This window comes from Mustela putorius, unplaced genomic scaffold (genome assembly GCF_011764305.1).
Source record: "Mustela putorius furo isolate JIRA1106 unplaced genomic scaffold, ASM1176430v1.1 tig00537350_pilon_pilon_pilon, whole genome shotgun sequence".
Classification (NCBI taxonomy): Eukaryota; Metazoa; Chordata; class Mammalia; order Carnivora; family Mustelidae; genus Mustela; species Mustela putorius.
This window is the reverse complement of record NW_025422471.1, coordinates 8,603,917-8,623,357: the sequence shown is the minus strand read 5'-3', so window position 1 is coordinate 8,623,357 and position 19,441 is coordinate 8,603,917. Positions and strand designations below refer to the sequence as shown.

The 19,441-nt window shown below is 38.9% G+C and overlaps 1 protein-coding gene across 4 annotated transcripts in view; it reads left to right on the top strand.

Moving 5' to 3' along the window:
* Positions 1-19,441, top strand: part of FAM81B (family with sequence similarity 81 member B) — a 56,176-nt gene that overhangs the window by 18,728 nt on the left and 18,007 nt on the right. For all 4 annotated transcript variants that reach the window (XM_004769909.3, XM_045074443.1, XM_013044513.2 and 1 more), the window contains exons 5-6: positions 3,381-3,499; positions 11,695-11,824. In XM_004769909.3, coding sequence (XP_004769966.1) covers positions 3,381-3,499; positions 11,695-11,824 — 249 coding nt within the window. The remainder of the gene's footprint in view (positions 1-3,380; positions 3,500-11,694; positions 11,825-19,441) is intronic.

Below are 19,441 nucleotides of genomic sequence, written 5' to 3'. Positions count from 1 at the left end.
TATCTACTTAGCTACATTGATGCATTTATCCTTGTCTCATATGTTTCAGTGTTTAGTTGGGCAACTTCCCTTTCATTGCAAGTCTTTACCGAAACAAAACCAAATAATATCTATTCTTCGGTCTGAATGTCTGTGTCTCTCCCCTCTCCCCCGAAATTCACATTTTGAAATCTCATGCCCAATGTGATGGTATTAGGAGGTGGGGGTCTCACGAACAGGACTAGTGCCCTCCTAATAAAAACAAAAACAAAAACAAAAAAAAACACCCACAGATCTCCCTAGCCCCTTCTACCACGTGAAGACATGGTAAGAAGTAGGCAGGCATTTCTAACTGGTGTAAGGTGATATCTCAGTGTGGTTTTAATTTGAATCTCCCTGATGGCTAGTGATGATGAACATTTTTTCATGTGTCTGATAGCCATTTGTATGTCTTCATTGGAGAAGTGTCTGTTCATATCTTCTGCCCATTTTTTGATATGATTGTCTGTTTTGTGTGTGTTGACTTTGAGGAGTTCTTTATAGATCCTGGATATCAACCTTTTGTCTGTACTGTCATTTGCAAATATCTTCTCCCATTTTGTGGGTTGCCTCTTTGTTTTCTTGACTGTTTCCTTTGCTGTGCAGAAGCTTTTGATTTTGATGAAATCCCAAAAGTTCATTTTCGCTTTTGTTTCCTTTGCCTTTGGAGACATATCTTGAAAGAAGTTGCTGTGGCTGATATTGAAGAGATTACTGCCTATGTTCTCCTCTAGGATTCTGATGGATTCCTGTCTCACATTGAGGTCTTTTATCCATTTTGAGTTTATCTTTGTGTACGGTGTAAGAGAATGGTCGAGTTTCATTCTTCTACATATAGCTGCCCAGTTTTCCCAGCACCATTTATTGAAGAGACTGTCTTTTTTCTACTGTATATTTTTTCCTGTTTTGTCGAAGATTATTTGACCATAGAGTTGACGGTCCATATCTGGGCTCTCTACTCTGTTCCACTGGTCTATGTGTCTGTTTTTATGCCAGTACCATGCTGTCTTGGTGATCATAGCTTTGTAGTAAAGCTTGAAATCAGGTAATGTGATGCCCCTCGTTTTATTTTTGTTTTTCAAATTAAAACCACATTGAGATGTCACCTTACACAAGTTAGAATGGCCAAAATTAGCAAGACAGAAAACAATATGTTTTGGAGGGGATGTGGAGAAAGGGGAACCCTCTTCCACTGTCGGTGGGAATGCAAGTTGGTGCAGCCTCTTTGGAGAACAGTGTGGAGATTCCTCAAGAAATTAAAAATAGAACTTCCCTCTGACCCTGCAATTGCACTCCTGGGTATTTACCCCAAAGATACAGATGTCGTGAAAAGAAGGGCCATCTGTACCCCAATGTTTATAGCAGCAATGGCCACGGTCGCCAAACTGTGGGAAGAACCAAGATGCCCTTCAACGGACGAATGGATAAGGAAGATGTGGTCCATATACACTATGGAGTATTATGCCCCCATCAGAAAGGATGAATACCCAACTTTTGTAGCAACATGGGCGGGACTGGAAGAGATTATGCTGAGTGAAATAAGTCAAGCAGAGAGAGTCAATTATCATATGGTTTCACTTATTTGTGGAACATAACAAATAGCATGGAGGACAAGGGGAGATGGAGAGGAGAAGGAAGGTGGGGGAAATTGGAAGGGGAGGTGAACCATGAGAGACTATGGACTCTGAAAAACAATCTGAGGGTTTTGAAGGGGCGGGGGTGGGAGGTGGGGGTACCAGGTGGTGGATATTATAGAGGGCATGGATTGCATGGAGCACTGGGTGTAGTGCAAAAATAATGAGTACTGTTATGCTGAAAATAAATAAAAAATAAATTAAAAAAAAAAAGTAGGCAGGCAGTCTGCCACCCAGAAGAGGGCTCTCACCAGAGGGGAGCCATGCCGGCACCCTGACCTTAGACCTTCAGCCTCCAGAACTGTGAGAAATAAATTCCTGTTCTTTAGCAGCTTCCCAGTCTGTGATATTTTGTTAGAGCAGCCTGAATGGACTAAGACACCCACACACATGCAAAAACAAATAAAAACAGAAAACTCTAGCTAGTGTTCTGGACACTTCTATGTTTTCAATTAAAATTTTATTTGCCCTTGAGTCTTCTCAGTCTGCTGAGTTTACAAATGAGAAAGATCCTGTACATGGTCTTTAAAATTTCTATCATTCATTTGTTACAAAAATCCTCCTTTTCCTCAAAAAAAAATCATAAACATAAATTTAAACATAGTTCAGGCCCTATTCAAATAGGGCAACTAAAACATTTCCCCAAATCATGATCTTGTCTTATTCTCTCACTTTTTGTGAATAAATACAAATTATTTTATATATCTTCACTTCACATTAGAATTTGAATGTCAAGTAAGATAGAAATTTTGTCAATGGACAAGTAGAATTATTTTTAAATTTTTAACTTAATACTTACATATGAGTTTTTAAAAAATTTAAACTACTATGCTTGGAACCACCAACCTGGTAGTATAAGACACTTAGCTCTATGTCAGAACTTGAAGACATGACTAAGGATACTCAAGGGCAAAATCTGAACACACTTCAAGCCACCCATCTCTAGTGCTCTCTAAAAAAACTGAGAATATAAATCTGTTTCATTCCATGTGATTTTGCTTGTGTTAGTTGTATTAGCTTTACTTCGCTTCTGAGTCAATCTGTAAAAGGTATTGCCTGATGCCATATAAAGATCCCTTTTTCCAAACCTACCACCAATTCTGAAATAGGTTTTTGTGGAAAAACTTTTATTTCGGTCATGGCCAAATGGCACTCAGGGTATTTACAGCACAAGAAATATGTTTTATTTGGCCCATATCGTGTTTATAAAAGATTTTGACTAAGATGTCAATCTTTAAAAATTGAAAGATTTAGGGGTGCCTGTATGGCTCAGTCGGTTAAACTTTTGACTCAGTTTTGGCTCTGGTCATAGTCTCAGAGTCAGGGGACCGGCCCCGTATCAGGCTGCACATTCAGCAAGGAGTCCACTGGGATTCTCTCTCTCTCCCTCTGCCCCTCCCCTCATTCATGCTTGTGCTCACTCTCTTTCTGAAATAAGTCTTTTTTTTAAAAAATTTAAATGTTTAACATAACATCTAGATTTCTGGCTTGTGTTGAAATACTACCGAGCTATTATTCCTTCCTGGCAACAGTCTGTTGAGATCAGGCCATCCCTGCTCCCTCAGGTAAGGCAGGGACTGCCTCTCTCTCTGACGTAGGACTCTCTCACTCATGTACACTATCAGCCTAGTTAGGAAAAGGCATTCGATTTGAATGCCTCTGCTTTAATCTCTATTTCCTTACCATGTGTGATGGGAAACTAATGGGAATTTTCACTCAAATTTACAGGTTTTGGAAGACCAAATAAGAGCTCGAGACCAGGTGGCCACAGGAACTAATTTTGCAGTACAGGAGCTAAATACCAAACACATTCAAGGAGTTGGAGATCTTCGAGGAAGAGTAGCCAGGTGAGAAGAAACATGTCAGTTCTTGCCCACAGAATTCTCATTCCCAAATAAGTTCCATGTAGTAGGACAGTAGATAATGTCTTTACATGAAGCTAAACTGACAAGGTGGTAATTGAGAAAGTGTATGGTAGAACTTGAAAGCCTCTCACCACCTGTGAGACTTGAGGTTTTTATAAGAGACCCCTTCTACACAACATCCAGTTTGGTTCCATCTGAAAGTGACAAGGATGATATGTCTTTATAGCCCTTGACTGTCCAAATACCAACATCTTATACAAAGACACAGCCCTCATAGCCACAAACAAAATTCCAAGATGTGTCAAATTCTAATTCTTCAAACGTTTAAAATATATAAGAATAACGTATAAAAATCTAACAAAGGGGATTTACTTCCTAATGGGATAAAATTTTGAGGAACATCTTTCAAATGTTATTTCTGAATCAAAAGAATTAATGCTACACAGGTTAGCAAAAATCTGTGGGTCTTGACAATGGCAGGACCACTTTAATAGGCATATAAAAGATCACCTGTGAATGGCTGACTATAGACACCTTTGCAACACTACATCTTCTTTCCTGTTTCCTCTCTCTTGGAATACCCAGCCTCCATTTTGTTAATCTGCTCTGCAATGTTAATGACCAAATAAGGATTAGTTGATCAATACCAAGACAAACTTCTCTTAGGGTATCTATCCGTTCGACTTAACAACAACAAAAAAATGCATTAAGCTCTATGTCGTATGCCAGGCTATGCTGGGATTCAGGGATTCAGCAACATGGTCCACTTTCAATTCCCTATGGCCCCAGGTTTATGATCTACCTGGGGAAACAAGCTCCAAATGTAAGGAATGAGATGAACTCTACAATGAGAGACTGTGGTGCCATGGGAATATCCAAATCAGATTGAGGCATAGGGTAGTCTTCCTGAAGGAGGTGACACTTGAGATGAGTTTTGAAGGATCTATAGAAGTTTGCTAGATAAGGAAGGATGAGAAATGCCCTTCATATAGGAGGAATAATACATGCAAAAGAACTGAGAGATGAATTACTATGACAGGTTTAAGGGGATACCTGTGAGAAGTGTGTTTTAGTTTTGGTATCTGGGGCTTGCATTTAGAGAGAGATGGGAGATGGGGAGATGAAGCTCAAAGGGGGTCCAGATTGAAAGCTGAGGGATCTTGTGGGCCAAGGTAAGAGATAGGAATTTCATGTAGAAGGTTATAAGGAACCATGGGAAGATCGTGAGAAAGGAGATGAGATATTTAGTGACATTCTAGTATTAGTTGAATTGCTGGGGTACAGAAAGAAAGTGTGAAAATGAAAGGAAGCCTATTGCTGTAATCAAGGTGCCAAATGTCAAGGGCTGAAACTAAAGCACTAGCCATGAAAGTCCAGAGCAGGTACCAGACTTTAGGAAAACAGAATCTACAGGAATAGTACCTATGTATGTATACACACACAGAGATGTAATTATATTATTTATAAATATATGTTTATACATCTAAAATATACAAACTTCTCGGGGCACCTGGATGGCTCAGTGGGTTAAGCCTCTGCCTTTGGCTCAGGTCATGATCTCAGGGTCCTGGGATTGAGTCCCACATCAGGCTCTCTGCTCACTAGGGAGCCTGCTTCCCCCTCTCTCTCTGCCTGCCTCTCTGCCTACTTGTGATCTCTCTCTCTGTGTCAAATAAATAAATAAAATCTCTTAAAAAATAAAATATACAAGCTTCTCTATTTCATTATATCATATTTGATATACACGAAGGAAATTTTATAATATTTGGGTAAGTCATGAAATAAGATGATAAAACAAACATGAGCAAACCCACCATCAGATCTAGACGTGCCATGATTTTGCAAAGATAAACACCAAACATCTGTTTTGAAAAAACTTGGAATTTGGTTTCCTTTGGTGGTGTGCTGATGATGCCTCAACTATTTATTTTTTCTGCAAACTGCTCACAATCCTACTCTTCAATTTCTGTAAATCCTGCTTTACATATAAGACAAAATAACAGATTTAAATGAACTATGACATAGGACTATGGAATAATATCAAGAACAAGATATGCAACTCTTTCTGCTCTGCTCTATTTTTTTTGGTCTCCTTTCTTAAAAATAAAAATCTATTTATATTTAAAGTCTACAACATGATGATTTGATATATATATATATGCATACTAAAATGATTACTACAGTCAAGCTCATTAATATACCTTCTCCTCACATAGTTACCATTTTATGTTTGTGACTGGAGCATCTGAAATGTAGAAGGTTATATGGAATATATATATATATATATATATATTTCTATTCTTCAACACAACATTATTAATGATAGTCATCACAGTGTATATTAGGTCTCTAGGCATATTCTTCCTACCTAATTGCAACTTTGTACTCTTTGACTTAGTATTTCCCCATTTCTCCCACTTCCTCACCCTGGATAAGCACCATTCTACCCTCTGCTTCAATGTATTTTACGTTTTCAGATTCTATATGAGATGATGTATTTTTTTTTTCTTCCTGCATCTACCTTCATTAACTTAGCATGATGTCCTCTGGTTTTATCCATGTATTCGCGAATGGCAATGTCTCCTTTCTGGAGTCTAAGTAATAATCAGAATGTGTGTGTGTGTGTGTGTGTGTGTGTGTGTGTGTGTGTGTATCTCACAATTTCTTTATTGATTCATCTGTCAACAGACACTTAGGTTGTTTCCATTTCTTGGCTATTATGAGTATTGCTGCAATGAATGTGGGAGTTCAGATATTTCTTCCAAGTACTGATTTCATTTCCTTTGGATATATATCCAGAAGAGGGGTTGCTGGATGATATAATAGTTCTATTTTCAGTTTCCTGAAGAACTTTCATCCTGTTTTCTACAATGGCTGTACCAATTTACATTCCTACCAACACTACACAAGAGTTTTCTTTTGTCCACATCCTAGTCACTGTCTGTTATCTTTTTATTATTTTGACAATAGCCATCGTAACAGGTGTAAGATGACATCTCATTGTGGCTTTGATCTGCAGCTTTGTGATGATCAGTGATGTCAAGTACCTCTCATTGTACCTGTTGGTCTTTTGTATGTCATCTTTGCATAAATGTCTATTCAGATCCTTTGTCAATTTTTAAATTTTGGTGGTTGTTTAAAACTAACTCTTTGTCTTCTATGGTCCCAAGGGACTAGCAAATGAGCCCCATCAGCTCTTAGAATTGGGTTATTTGGAAGCCAGTCTCTCGAGTAGCTGTGTGGTTCAAACCTGTCACTCCTCAGGGAGAAGCTGGGATTTCAGGGGTCCCCCCCGCTGGCCCTGTGCCAAGAAAGCTGTTTACAGCATGAGTGTGTCTCAGCTTTTCCTACCCATTTCAGTATTTTCTTAGTTGCCTGATACATAGTAGTCTTTATATTAGTTTCTGGATTTTTCTCAGAGGTACTTCATCTGTGTGAAGCTGTTTATTTAGTGCATCCGGAGGAGAAGGGGAAACCAAGGGCCTTCTAGTCCTCCATCTTTTTCTTCAATTTCTTAATTATCTTCCCCATGAATCTTAAGTAGTGATTTTAGGAGAAGGTCTTATTTTTCCTTGGAACATCTTTCTTTTAGGAAAATTTCTTAAATCTATTTGTTAATCTGAGACAGAACCTGGCTAAAAGCCGTGAGACTTCAACTCGCCCATCCTCTCCTGTTTTGTGTACTTTTGCCAAGCAAGTGGCAAATGGACAAGCTGAGACCGAATTAATGACTGCCTTTCCACATATATTGACCTTCATTCCAATTAGATTTTGGCATAACTGAGATTAAGTTGATTATTCTAACATAATTCCTAGCAAACTTTCTACTGTTGAATAATTCAAACTCAGTATTTAATAACGGCAATGTGCTTTGAATCTTGCAACTTCTTTCCTATTCTAAAGAAAGTGGCAGTTTAAAAGCAAGTACTTGCGATGAGATGAGGTTCTCGAGATTGTCTGATCTGCTTTTGATACCCTCTCCTCTATGTGGTAGATGAGAGTCTCAAGGGCAAATGAGGAAAAGCAAATATGTAAAGAACTCCCATAGGGATGGCTATGATGTACAGTCTGTAGCCGCAGCCAGAGGGAGAGGCCAAACTTCCAGCCACATTTGGTGATTTGGGACTCAAAGACAGATTTGCTTATGAAAAAATAATAAATTCCGTTGGTAGGTGACTTAAAGCAAAAGTCATATTCTTGGGAGAACATGAACCACATCATGGATATTGTCAACTTTTTAAACCTGTGCGAGTAGGAACTTCTGATTAAGGATAGTTGAATAAAAATATTTTCACGTCACTTCTCTCACTCGAGACAACTTAAACCCAGTTAAAAACATAGGAAAGGAAACAAAAACTCCAACTTTAATAGAACTTGGAGGTTGCCACAACAGCTGACCACAAAGTCCACTTACCAAATACCGCGATGTCTGGATGAATGGAGTCCTCTCCTTAAACATAATGATTTGCTCCAAATCAAGAGTCAAAGTCCTAATAGGCCAAATAATTTGAACAGAGCAATATTACCTAGGAGCTCAGATGGGAAATAGGAGAGAGAGGAAATGGCCGTTTAGAGATTCAGGTCAGTAACACAGTGTCAGGGGAGTGGAGCTGAGGATGCAATCTCCGGGACCTACCTCTGTGTTTGCAAAGTCACATCTGAGAGACATACTGACCTGCTACAGGCAGAATTGGAGAAGGCCTATAGTGTCACAACAGAGAATCCTAGGACTCAATGATAGGCTGTGAAATATACCAGTCTAGTGTTGGAGGACAAAATGAAAAGATGTACACTTCCCCCCACACCCCACCCCCAATCAGGACTAGAGAAATAACAGATTTCATATCACAAACCTATGTGAAGGATGTGGCCTCACCAAACACACACTTGGTGACCTGCAGGTGGTCAGAATCATTCAAAGATGTAGAAGTGATAGTTAGGAAGAATCTAGGCTCTGCATAAAAATTGCCACCACCACCGTCAATAGACAGACAGAAATGTAAGACTGCTAAACATACCCCAGTGAGAGGAATTAACCAGAAAAACACAGGACGACTTCAAACCAAAGGTTCTCCTGGTTTCAAAGAAGTTAAGAACAAAAGAAAGAGATAAAAGATTGCTGAATGGACAGTCACATGTACTCTTTTTTTTTTTAATATTTTATTTATTTATTTGACAGAGATCATAAGCAGGCAGAGAGGCAGGCAGAGAGAGAGAGGGGGAAGCAGGCTCCCAGGACCCTGGGATCATGACCTGAGCTGAAGGCAGAGGCTTTAACCCACTGAGCTACCCAGGGGCCCCTAATGTTTGTCTTTAAAACATACCCACAGAGACAGAGGATATCAGCATGGAAATCTTGGAACCTAGAAAACAGACAGACATGTGGAAACTGACTTAGAAGACACAATAAAACCCAACTTTAAACCTGTGTGGTAAGCTGAGAATGATGTGCTTTTGCAGCACAGAATTCTCAAAAGGGATAGGAGCTGGCTGCACCAGGAACCTCTGAAACTGGGGGCCCCTGTGTCTGGGGAGACCTGAGAGCAGCAGGAAGGAGCAGAGCAAGGAGCCACTATGGTTTGTTATTAGCCTTTTAGTTTTTACTGACTTCTAAACTATAGACATGTTTTAGTTTCATAAAGTAAAAATAATTTAAAAAAATAGGAAATAAAAGTGCTTCCCCCAAAAAGAGATGATCACATAAAAGAACGAGATAGAAGATGAACAAGAATTGCTCAGGATTAAGGTGGAGGAAAAAAACCAAACAAACATAACCCTGAAATGTCATAGAGATTAAATATGCTTTGTAAGCCCTCCAAATAGAATAAATACAACTAAAAATAATACTGATTTATTTTTTGAAAAGCAAACATGAGCAAACCATAAAAAACAAAAAGAAAACGTTTTTCAATACAAAAATGACTATCAAAAATTGATATATACAGCAGACAGGTAAAACTTATTCAACATAAACCCTACAGGAACTTCCTCAAGAAGAAAGAATGGATCCTTGAGGAAAAAACTGTTCATGGGTGTAAGAGAAGAAAGCTTTCTTAAAACAGAGATTTGAACCTGTAGATCAAGGCTGTAATCCCAGAAACATTGCTATAAGAACAATTCAGTCAAGATATCCTGGTCGAAGTGACTGGACATCAGGAATAAAGAATCATTAGACAACCAGGTAGACAAAACAAATCAGCGTGTGGCGTCAGGTTGGCGGTGTGTGTGTCTGCGTGGGAAGGCAGGAAAGAATAAATAAAGCTGTTGATCGGGTAGGGGAGCTTCCTCGGTGCCAGGTTCTGGCTAAATCCTATTTGTTGCTCCTTTCATCCTTAAGTAACGTATCAAGCTAGAGAGTAGCAGATTCAATGCCAGGTCATTGTGATACCAGAGACCACTTCTTAACCATTAGGCTACAAGGCACAGACTAGTTGTCTCTGACAGTCGGATAAGGAGGGAGGACTTTGGGGGAGGAGTGGCCCTGAGCCGTGACAGCAGCCACTGTTTCTGTGTAATCTTTGGGGATCTTAATGTGGATTCACATAAGATCATCCTAACTAGCCGCCCACAGAACTTGTTTTGACAGCAACACTTTCTACTACCAAACGGCTTTTGCCTATCACTGGTGCCTTCCAAGCCCGTTCCCATTTTTGATCAGATTTAATTCCTAATTCTTGTTCCCAGCATTCTCTCCCCACCACCCCCTCCCGCCCCCACCACAACAGTCCCCCGATATCTCTTGAAGGGATTTCTCAGGCAAAATTACCATCTTACTCACTTCTGTCTCAGCTTTGGCACCAAAAATCTTAAGAAAAACAAATCCATTTCCAGATCCTAAAAAATATTGACAGCTATAAAACAAACAGTATTTATAGCACTCAGCATGACAACATGAAAATGGGCTTCCTAATAAATATTATTTGAGGACAGTCAAAAGAGTTATTTTCTAAAATCACAAACCTCAAAGTGATCTCTGATAACTTTGTATAAAAGACACAGTCTCTCAGCGTTCTATATCCTATCTTTCATGCATATATGCGTGGATTGAAAGGATAATACAATATGGAACCCATCCTCTCCCAGGAGAAGCCTTGAGTGCTGATAATGCAGTGGGGTTCCCTGACACGCTGGGAAGATGGTTCATCTTCAACTCCAACCTCACTTCACTGGAGCTCCTTCCTCAAGATACCAATGCAATTGGGGGACTAAAACTTTATTCCCATGTTAGTGTGAATTGTTTTTGTCCTAATGGAAGACGACACTTGACTGAGACCCCTCGAGGCACGGGAGTTTTGATTGGCACCGAGAGGAGGCAAATGGTTTTTAATTTTTATTTATTTATTTATTTTATGATTTTTTATTTTTTATAAACATATATTTTTATCCCCAGGGGTACAGGTCTGTGAATTGCCATGTTTACCCACTTCACAGCACTCACCATAGCACATACCCTCCCCAATGTCCATTTAATTTTTATTTATTTATTTTTTAAAGATGGTATTTGTTCGTTTGACAGACAGAGATCACAAGTAGGCAGAGAGGCAGGCAGAAAGAGAAGAAGAGAAGCAGGCTCCCCACTGAGCAGAGAGCCTGATGTGGGGCTCGATCCCAGGACCCTGAGATCATCACCCGAGCCAAAGGCAGAGGCTTTAACCCACTGAGCCACCCAGGCACCCCTGAAAACTGCTTTCTAAAGATGGGTTGGAAGATGATGGCGACCTGGGACTCTGTAGCCAGAAGAGAATTGACAATCTTGGAGTCAACAAAAGAGACTAAATAGAGGAAAGTGTGACTCAGAAGGCAATACAGAACAGGAAAAACCTCACCAGAGGCAGCAGGGAGTACTCCCAAAACATTAAAATCTATTGGAACTCCTATGACCAAATTAATACATCAGACTGAAAATCTAAAATTCACCCCATTTTCTCCCAATGTCTTCATCTACTTCCACACAGTTCTTTGATTTCAATCAATGTTATCGTTATCCAAAGTGGTTCTTCTCCCATCAGGGAAAAAAGAGAAAAAGGAAGACTTCTGCATTTGCTCCTCTATCTACTAACTCATCATCCAAAGAAGTTTAGAACTTCTGCCATCAGGTCAATGCACATACCCTACTGTAGTATTAAAAAAATGTTTGAGCCCATTGATCTCACAACCCATTTTCATCTTGCTGCTAGATGTGACTCCAGTATTGTGAAGCTTTCTGGAGACATTCACTTCATCAGACACGAGCACCGGAAAACTGAAAAAACAATTCAAGATTTTATGTCTGCCCTAGAAACTGTTTCTAAGAACTTGGATGTGAAGGTAACTGAAAATATTTGGAACTCTTACGTTATGTGTTACTGCCAGAAGATCGTTATAGCTTATCAAAATGCCTAGTCAAGTGGTAATTTTTCAAAAGAACCCTTTTCTTCCAAAGAGTTTAAATATGACAGCTCGTGCATAGACCCCGTGAGCACTGTCAGTTGAATTAACAAATATTTAATGAGCGCTGCCTTGTTCCAACACAGCTGCCCACTGCAAGCCCATGGTTCTTGATTCTCCTGTTGCTCTTATTGCCTTACTCTCTGGGTTTTCCTCAAAGATTGTAGAACCAAAGATTATAAGCAAAGCAATTACTCATGGAAGCTATCATTATTAAAGATAGGAGCTAAATGTTAGTGGATTATTTTTACATCCCTACAGTAGTCTATGTCTCTCACAAAATACTATACAAATCCCTCATTGACCTGGTTTTAAAGGCCACCTACATACTAGCCTCTGCTTAGCTCTGCAGCTCACCCCAGCTTTCCTGGCTCACCCCTCACACCCAGTGATACTGAACAACAAGCAGGTAGGTCCCAATTCATTCTAAGATATTGTATGGCCTCCATATGATCTGTGTTCTTTTCTGCCTGAAATGCCTCTCCTTTCTCATCTTCCCAGTCAATGGCTTAACTAAAGGAGCTAATGCAAAATCTTCTGTGTCCTACTTTGTCCCATCTCCTACCTCTACCACCCCTCCTTTCTTCCTTCCTTCCTTCAAGAGAAATCCTGCAAGCAGAGGACAAGGATAGGGGCAGAGGGAGAGGGAGAATCTTAAGCAAGCTTCATGCTCAGTGTGGACCCCAATATGGGGCTCAATATTAGGACTCTGAAATCATGACCTGAGCTAAAATTAAGAAGGTAGCTTCTCTGCTTTCTGGTTATACAGGAGATATCTTTGTTGTTTGCAGTTGGCTGTTGGTTTGATACATGTTAAAGCACATTAAGGAAGTATCCATCAATTCCTACTTACTTGCATTAGTTTTTATTAGCATTTAGTTTTTATTAGGACTGAATATTTAACTGTACAAGTTGCCTTGTAGACATGAACAAATGCCTACATCATCATATTGGTTGTTTTCTGGTTTGGGTTTTTATTTGTTTACTTGTTTACCTCTTTGGACTTCTAATGTGCTTTGTCGATACATTTCCCCAAACTGAAACATTACAGCATTTTCTGCTATACAGTCATCTATAATTACTCAGCATCTGAGTTTGCATCTAAGTTCAAAAGTGCCATTGACTATAGTTCATCCTTTGTTGGTTTTTTTTTTTAAGGTGATACATACGATATGTATCATTCATAAACCAAAACTGTATAAGAAAATACAGGGGCGCCTGGGTGGCTCAGTCAGTTAAGCATCCAAGTTTTTATTTCAGCTCAGGTCATGATCTCAGGGTCGTGAGAATGAGCCCTGCATTGAGCTCCACGCTCAGCAAGGAGTCTGCTGGAGATGAGTCTGCTTGAGATTCTCTCTCTTCTGCTCCCTCTCCCTTCACAACAACCCCTCCCCCCACCCTGGAGCACTCTCTCTCTCTCAAATAGATAAATAAATCTTTAAAAAAAAAAGTGTACACTGAGAATTTTCATACCACTTCTGTCTCCAATTCTCACATTCTTCATTTCCTCACTGAAACCATTTTTATTATGCTGATGGGGAGACTTTCAGTATGCTTTTATGCAGACAGAAGCAAATGAAAATATATTCTTATTTCCCCCTCTTTACAAAATAGACAGCATATTATATATATATATTACTATGCACCTATTTTATCTTTTTTTTAAATGCCAAATTTTACTCAGTTAACGTACAGTGCAATATCGGTTTCTGGAATAGAGTTCAGTGATTCATCACTTACGTACAACACCAAGGGATCATCACAAAAAGTGCCCTCCTTAATTCACTTCAGTCATCTATCCCACTCCCCCCACCACCTCCCTCCATCAACCCTCAGTTTGTTCTCTATCGTTATGACTCTCTTATGGTTCACTTCCCTCTCTCCCTCCCCTCCCTTCCCATATGTTCTTCTGTTTTCTTTCTTAAATTCCACATATGAGTGAGATCATATGGTATTTGACTTTCTCTGACTGACTTATTTCATTTAGCATAACACACTCTAGCTGCATCCGCATCATTGCAAATGGCTAGATATCATTCTTTTTATGGCTGAGTAATATTTCATTGTGTGTGTGTGTGTCCCACATCATCTTTATCCATTCATTAATTGATGGACATTTGGGCTCTCTCCACAGTTTAGCTATTGTTGGTAATGCTGCTATCAACACCAGGGTGCATGTACTCCCTTTGAATTTTGTATCCTTTGGGTAAGTGCCTGATAGTGCAATTCCTGGATCATAGGGTAGGTAGTTCTATTTTAAACTTTCTGAGAAACCTCCATATTGTTCTCCAGAGTGGCCGCACCAGTTTGTATTCCCACCAACAGTGCAAGAGGGTTCCCCTTACCCTGCATCCTTGCCAACACCTGTTGTTTCTTGAGTTGTTAATGTTAGCCATTCTGATAGGTGTGAAGTGGCATCTCGTCATGGTTTTGATTTGTATTTCCCTGATGATGAGTGATGTGGAGCATCTTCTCATGTGTCTGTTAACAACCTGATGTCTTCTTTGGAAAAGCATCTATTCTTGTCTTCTGCCCATTTCTTAACTGGATTATTTGGTTTGGGGGGCATTGCTTTGATAAGTTCTTTACAGATTTTGGATACTAACCCTTTGCCCGATATGTCGTTTACAAATATCTTCTTCTATTCCGAAGGCTGCCTTATAGTTTTGTTGATTGTTTTCTTCACTGTGCAGAAGTTTCTTATTTTGATGAAGTCCCAGTAGTTCATTTTTGCCTTTGTTTCTTGCTTCTGGCAACATGTCTAGTAAGAAGTTGCTACAGCCAAGGTTGAAGAGGTTCCTGCCTATTCTCTCCCTGAGGATTTTGATGGATTCCTGTCTCATGTTTAAGCCTTTCATCCTATTTTTTCTAACTAGGCAAATATATCCTGGAGATCAGCCATATTAGTACATGGAGAGCCTCCTCATTCCTTTTTACTACAATGTACTCCTCCTGTCTGTATAGTGGCTCATTTAACCAGTCTCTCACAGATGGACATTTGGGCTATTTTTAATATTTCTCTCTTTAAAATCAATGTTGCAGTGTATAACCTTGCACTTACGTTATTGTGTGTGTGTGTGTGTGTGTGTGTGTGTGTGTGTACATATGTTTGTAGGATCCCAACACCCAGAAGTGTGATTGCTGGGTCAAAGTACAGTGTTGCTATTTTGAAAGTTCTTGCTCTCTGTGGAGCTTTGACCATACTACACAGACGCCAAAAATATGTAAAAATATGTAAAAGGTCCCCATTGGGAAGCTTTTTGAGTGGTGTTTTTTGAATTTGACTGTTCTTATAGGAAAAAGATGGCCACGGTCTCTGTGTTTCATTTAGTCTTTCTTATTGTGAATGAGGCTCATATCTTGAAGAGTTATTTGTATCTCTTATTCGGTGAGCTATCCATTCCTTTCTTTTATCCATTTCCTTATTGGTCTCTCTTTCTTTTTCTTCTCAATGTCTAGGAGTTCTTTATATATTAAGGAGATGAGCCCTTCTTTATAATACGATCTGTGAATATATCTTCCCAGGTTGTCATCTGTCTTTTGACTTCTGGCACGCTTATGTTCTCTATTTGTAGCTAAATGTATCAGTCTTTTCTTTTGTGGCTCCTTTTAAGTAACACTTAGAAAGAAAATCCCCATACAAAGGCCTGAATTACTCATACTTTCTTCTGGCACTTTCATGGCTTTACTATTTATATTTAAATTCTTGATCCATTTGGAGTTTTTTTCTAATAATGTGTCTTAATTATTATTTTAATCATTGAGGCCTTGTAGTACTTTAATTTTTTAAAATTTATTTCTTCATTTCAGAGAGAGAAGGGGAGAGAGAGAGGGTTTGTGTGAGGGGGTGGGGAGGGCGGAAGGAGACAGTCTCCCTGCTGAGAACAGAGTCTGATGCAGGGCTCAGTCTCAGGACCCATGAGATCATGATCTGAGCAGAAACAATGAATCTGATGCTAACCCAACAGAACCACCCAGGTGCCCCCAAACTTTCAATACCTGGTACAGTGAGTCCCTTTCATTGCTTTCTTTTCTCCTTTTTCCTGGTGATAACTGTTTCTTTTCACATATGATTTTAAAATCAGTCTGTCTAGTCCCAGCAAATAAATCAACAAACTCAATTTTAATTTTTTATTAAAATCATGTTGAATTTATCAGTTTAGAATTGACAAAGTAGGGGCATCTGGGTGGCTCAGCCAGTTCAGCATCTGCTTTGGGCTGTCATGATCCCAGGGTCCTGGGATTGAGCCCCACCTTGAGCTCCCTGCTCTTCAGGTAGCCTGCTTCTCCCTCTGCCTCTGCTCCTGCTTGTGCACTCCTGCTGCTTGTGCTCTTTCTCTCTCTTAAATAAAAAAAATCTTTAGAATTGAAAGAGTGATAATGCTGAGTATTTTATCCGAGAACACAGCATGCTTCTTATTTGTGCAAATTTGCTTTTACATCTTTTAGGAGTGGTTTCAGATTTTCCTCAAGCATGCATCATTTTCAGTGTATTTTGGGATTTTGTTATCTTTTTTCTTTTTACTTTATTGTAATGAAGTTTCATTATATCTCCTGACTAGTTGTTAGTTGTATATAATGAAGGCGATATTAATTTTAAATTTTACTAATTTAGCGAATTCTTGTCTTGATTGAAGAAATTTTTCAGTTTGCTGCTGTTGCTGTTTTCCAGGCACACAATCATAAGATTTTTCAGTAATAAGTTTACTCGTCTTTTCCCATTTTTCACACACATAATTTCTCTCTATGTTCTAACTGTTTTAATAACTCCAGTGTGATATTAAATAGTGGCATCGGGACAGTGGTCATCCTGCTCTTGTTCCTGACGTTAACAGAAATACCCCCTGCTTCCCTCATGGTGAGAGATATGTTTCCTCAATAAACATGTTTGATGCACAACTATTCCTATTTTATTGAGTTTTTGTTTTTAATTAAGAGTGATTATGAATTAGGCAAATGCCTTTTCAGCATTGTGGAGATAATCATGTGAGTTTTCTCTTAAACTATCCTAGCATAATTATTTGGATTAACATATTTCTTATTAAACAATTCTTGTTCTAAAAAATAAATTGCACTTGATTTTTTTTTTAAGTTGTGCTGCTGGATATCGTTTGCTGATCTTTTATTTGAGAAGTTCTCATCAATGTTTATAAACAAGATGAGTCTTTTTGTGCAAACTCTTTCAGATTATAGAATCGATGTTTCGCTCACTTCATACAAATAATTTGGAAGTTTCCCTTCTTTTTCTATGCTCTGAAATAGTTTAAAGAGCATTGCAATGATCTATTCTTTAAAAATTTGGTAGTTTTGCCTCTGAAGCCTTATGGGCCTACTGATTTAGTGGGAAGGAAAGACCTTTCATAGCTTTGCTCAGTTTTTTCTGTGGAAATTGGTCTGTTTAAAGGCGCCCTCTCTTCAAGGAACTTGCGGAAAAGTATGCTTTTCATTCAGAGTTTGAAATTAATTTCCATAAAATTATGCAAAATACTCGTCGGATTTTTTTTTTAAGATTTTATTTATTTATTTGACAGACAGAGATCACAAGTAGGCAGAGAGGCAGGCAGAGAGAGGGGGGGAAGCAGGCTCCCCACTGAGCAGAAAGCCTGATGCGGGGCTCAATCCCAGGACCCTGGGATCATGACCTGAGCCGAAGGCAGAGGCTTTAACCCACTGAGCCACCCAGGCACCCCCATAGGATTGTTTTAATTTTTCCTGATTTTGTATTTTTTCCTCTTTGCCATTTTATTTGAGCTTTTTCTCCCCCACTTTGATTAGTTAGGTTAGTGGTATCTTAACGATATTGATTGCTTTCCAATGAGCCAGTCTTTTTATGTATTTTTAAGTTCTGCTTCTCTTTTGTTTTTCATGTATTCTCAACAATTTAAGCTTTTGGCTTTATCTTTTTCCTTTTCTTGTGATTTCTTTTGCTGCTCATTTTCTAACTTTTTGAACCACATATATTTGTAGTTTTTGTTTTACTGATGTAAGCGCTTTGACTATGAATTTTCCCTGAGCATTCATCTACTTCCCTGTATTCTGTAGGGTTGATATTGTGTTCTCATTATTGTTTCCTAGAAATTCTGCAGTTGTATATTGAATTCTTCCTTTGACTGAACAGCTTAAGAGGGGTTGTTGGCGTCACTGAGTTAAGGATTTTCTATTGTCCTGGTATTCATTTTAAGTTTTATCTCACCGTAATTGAAAGTTTTATTGTATATGCCAGTTTCTATTTTTGGAATTTTTCTATAGTATTTTTAAAATTTTTATTTATTTGACACAGAGAGAGAGAGAGACATCACAAGCAGGCAGAGAGGCAGGCAGAGACACAGAGGGAAGCAGGCTCCTTGCTGAGCCGAGAGCCCGATGTGGGGCTCCATCCCAGGACCCTGAGATCATGACCTGAGCCAAAGGCAGAGGCTTAACCCACTGAGCCATCCAGGTGTCCCTATTTTTGGAATATCTTACGGGCTTTATTTGGTGGCTGGATAGTAAAATTTTGCACATATTCTAAAAAGAATATGTCCTGTATTTTTAAGGAAAACGTACAGTTAGTGTCTAAAAAATTGCTTAAATCAACAAACTCAAACCTTTTGATTGGTCTTTGTATTCCTACTTATTTTCTTGGTCTTTTCTTCTGTCTTGGATTGTGAGAGATGAATTAAAATCTATAATTATTTGGCTTCCACTTTATCTATAATTTCAGCTTTGTGAATATATTCACTCTATTAATTGGTTCATACTTATAACTACTCTATCTTTTCTTATTCCCAATTTTAGTGTCCATATATTTTCTTTACATTTAGACTGAGAGAAACTTTGCCTCTTACCTTTTCAAAGAAGCAACTCTTGGATTCACATATCAAACCTATATTTTTTCTTGCTCATAAATTTTTAATATCTGTGTATTAGTTCTCTACTGCCATCGTAACAAACTACCACACACTTAGTGGTATATATATATATATATATATATATATATATATATATATATATAAAATCTTATAGTTTCTGCAGGTCAAGGCTAGACTCCCTACTTAAGGTTCCACAAGACAGAAATCAGGATATTAGTACAGCTGTGTTCCTTTGAGGTGATGCTGGGAATTAGTCCTCTTCCAGACTCATTCAAGCTTTTGGCCAAATTCAGTTTCTTGCAGTCGTGCTACAGGGGTTCTTGCTGCTGTCAATTTGAGACTGACATTCCCCCAGCTGCCAGCCTTCTTTCTCATGTTTTCCATGTGGCCTCTCTCCAGGAACAGGATAAGACCATGTCAGGCTTCAAGTCTGACTTCAAGTCTGACTCTGACTCTAGCTAGAGAAAGTTCTCTGCTTTTAGAGGCTCACGTGATTAAATTGGGCCCACTTGGATAAAACAGAATAATCTCCCTATTTCAAGGTCTGTAACCTTAATTATAGCTGCCAATCCCTTTGGCCATCTAACATAACATATTCACAGGTTCCCGGGATTAAGGCGTGGACATCTTAAAGGAGCCATCCCAT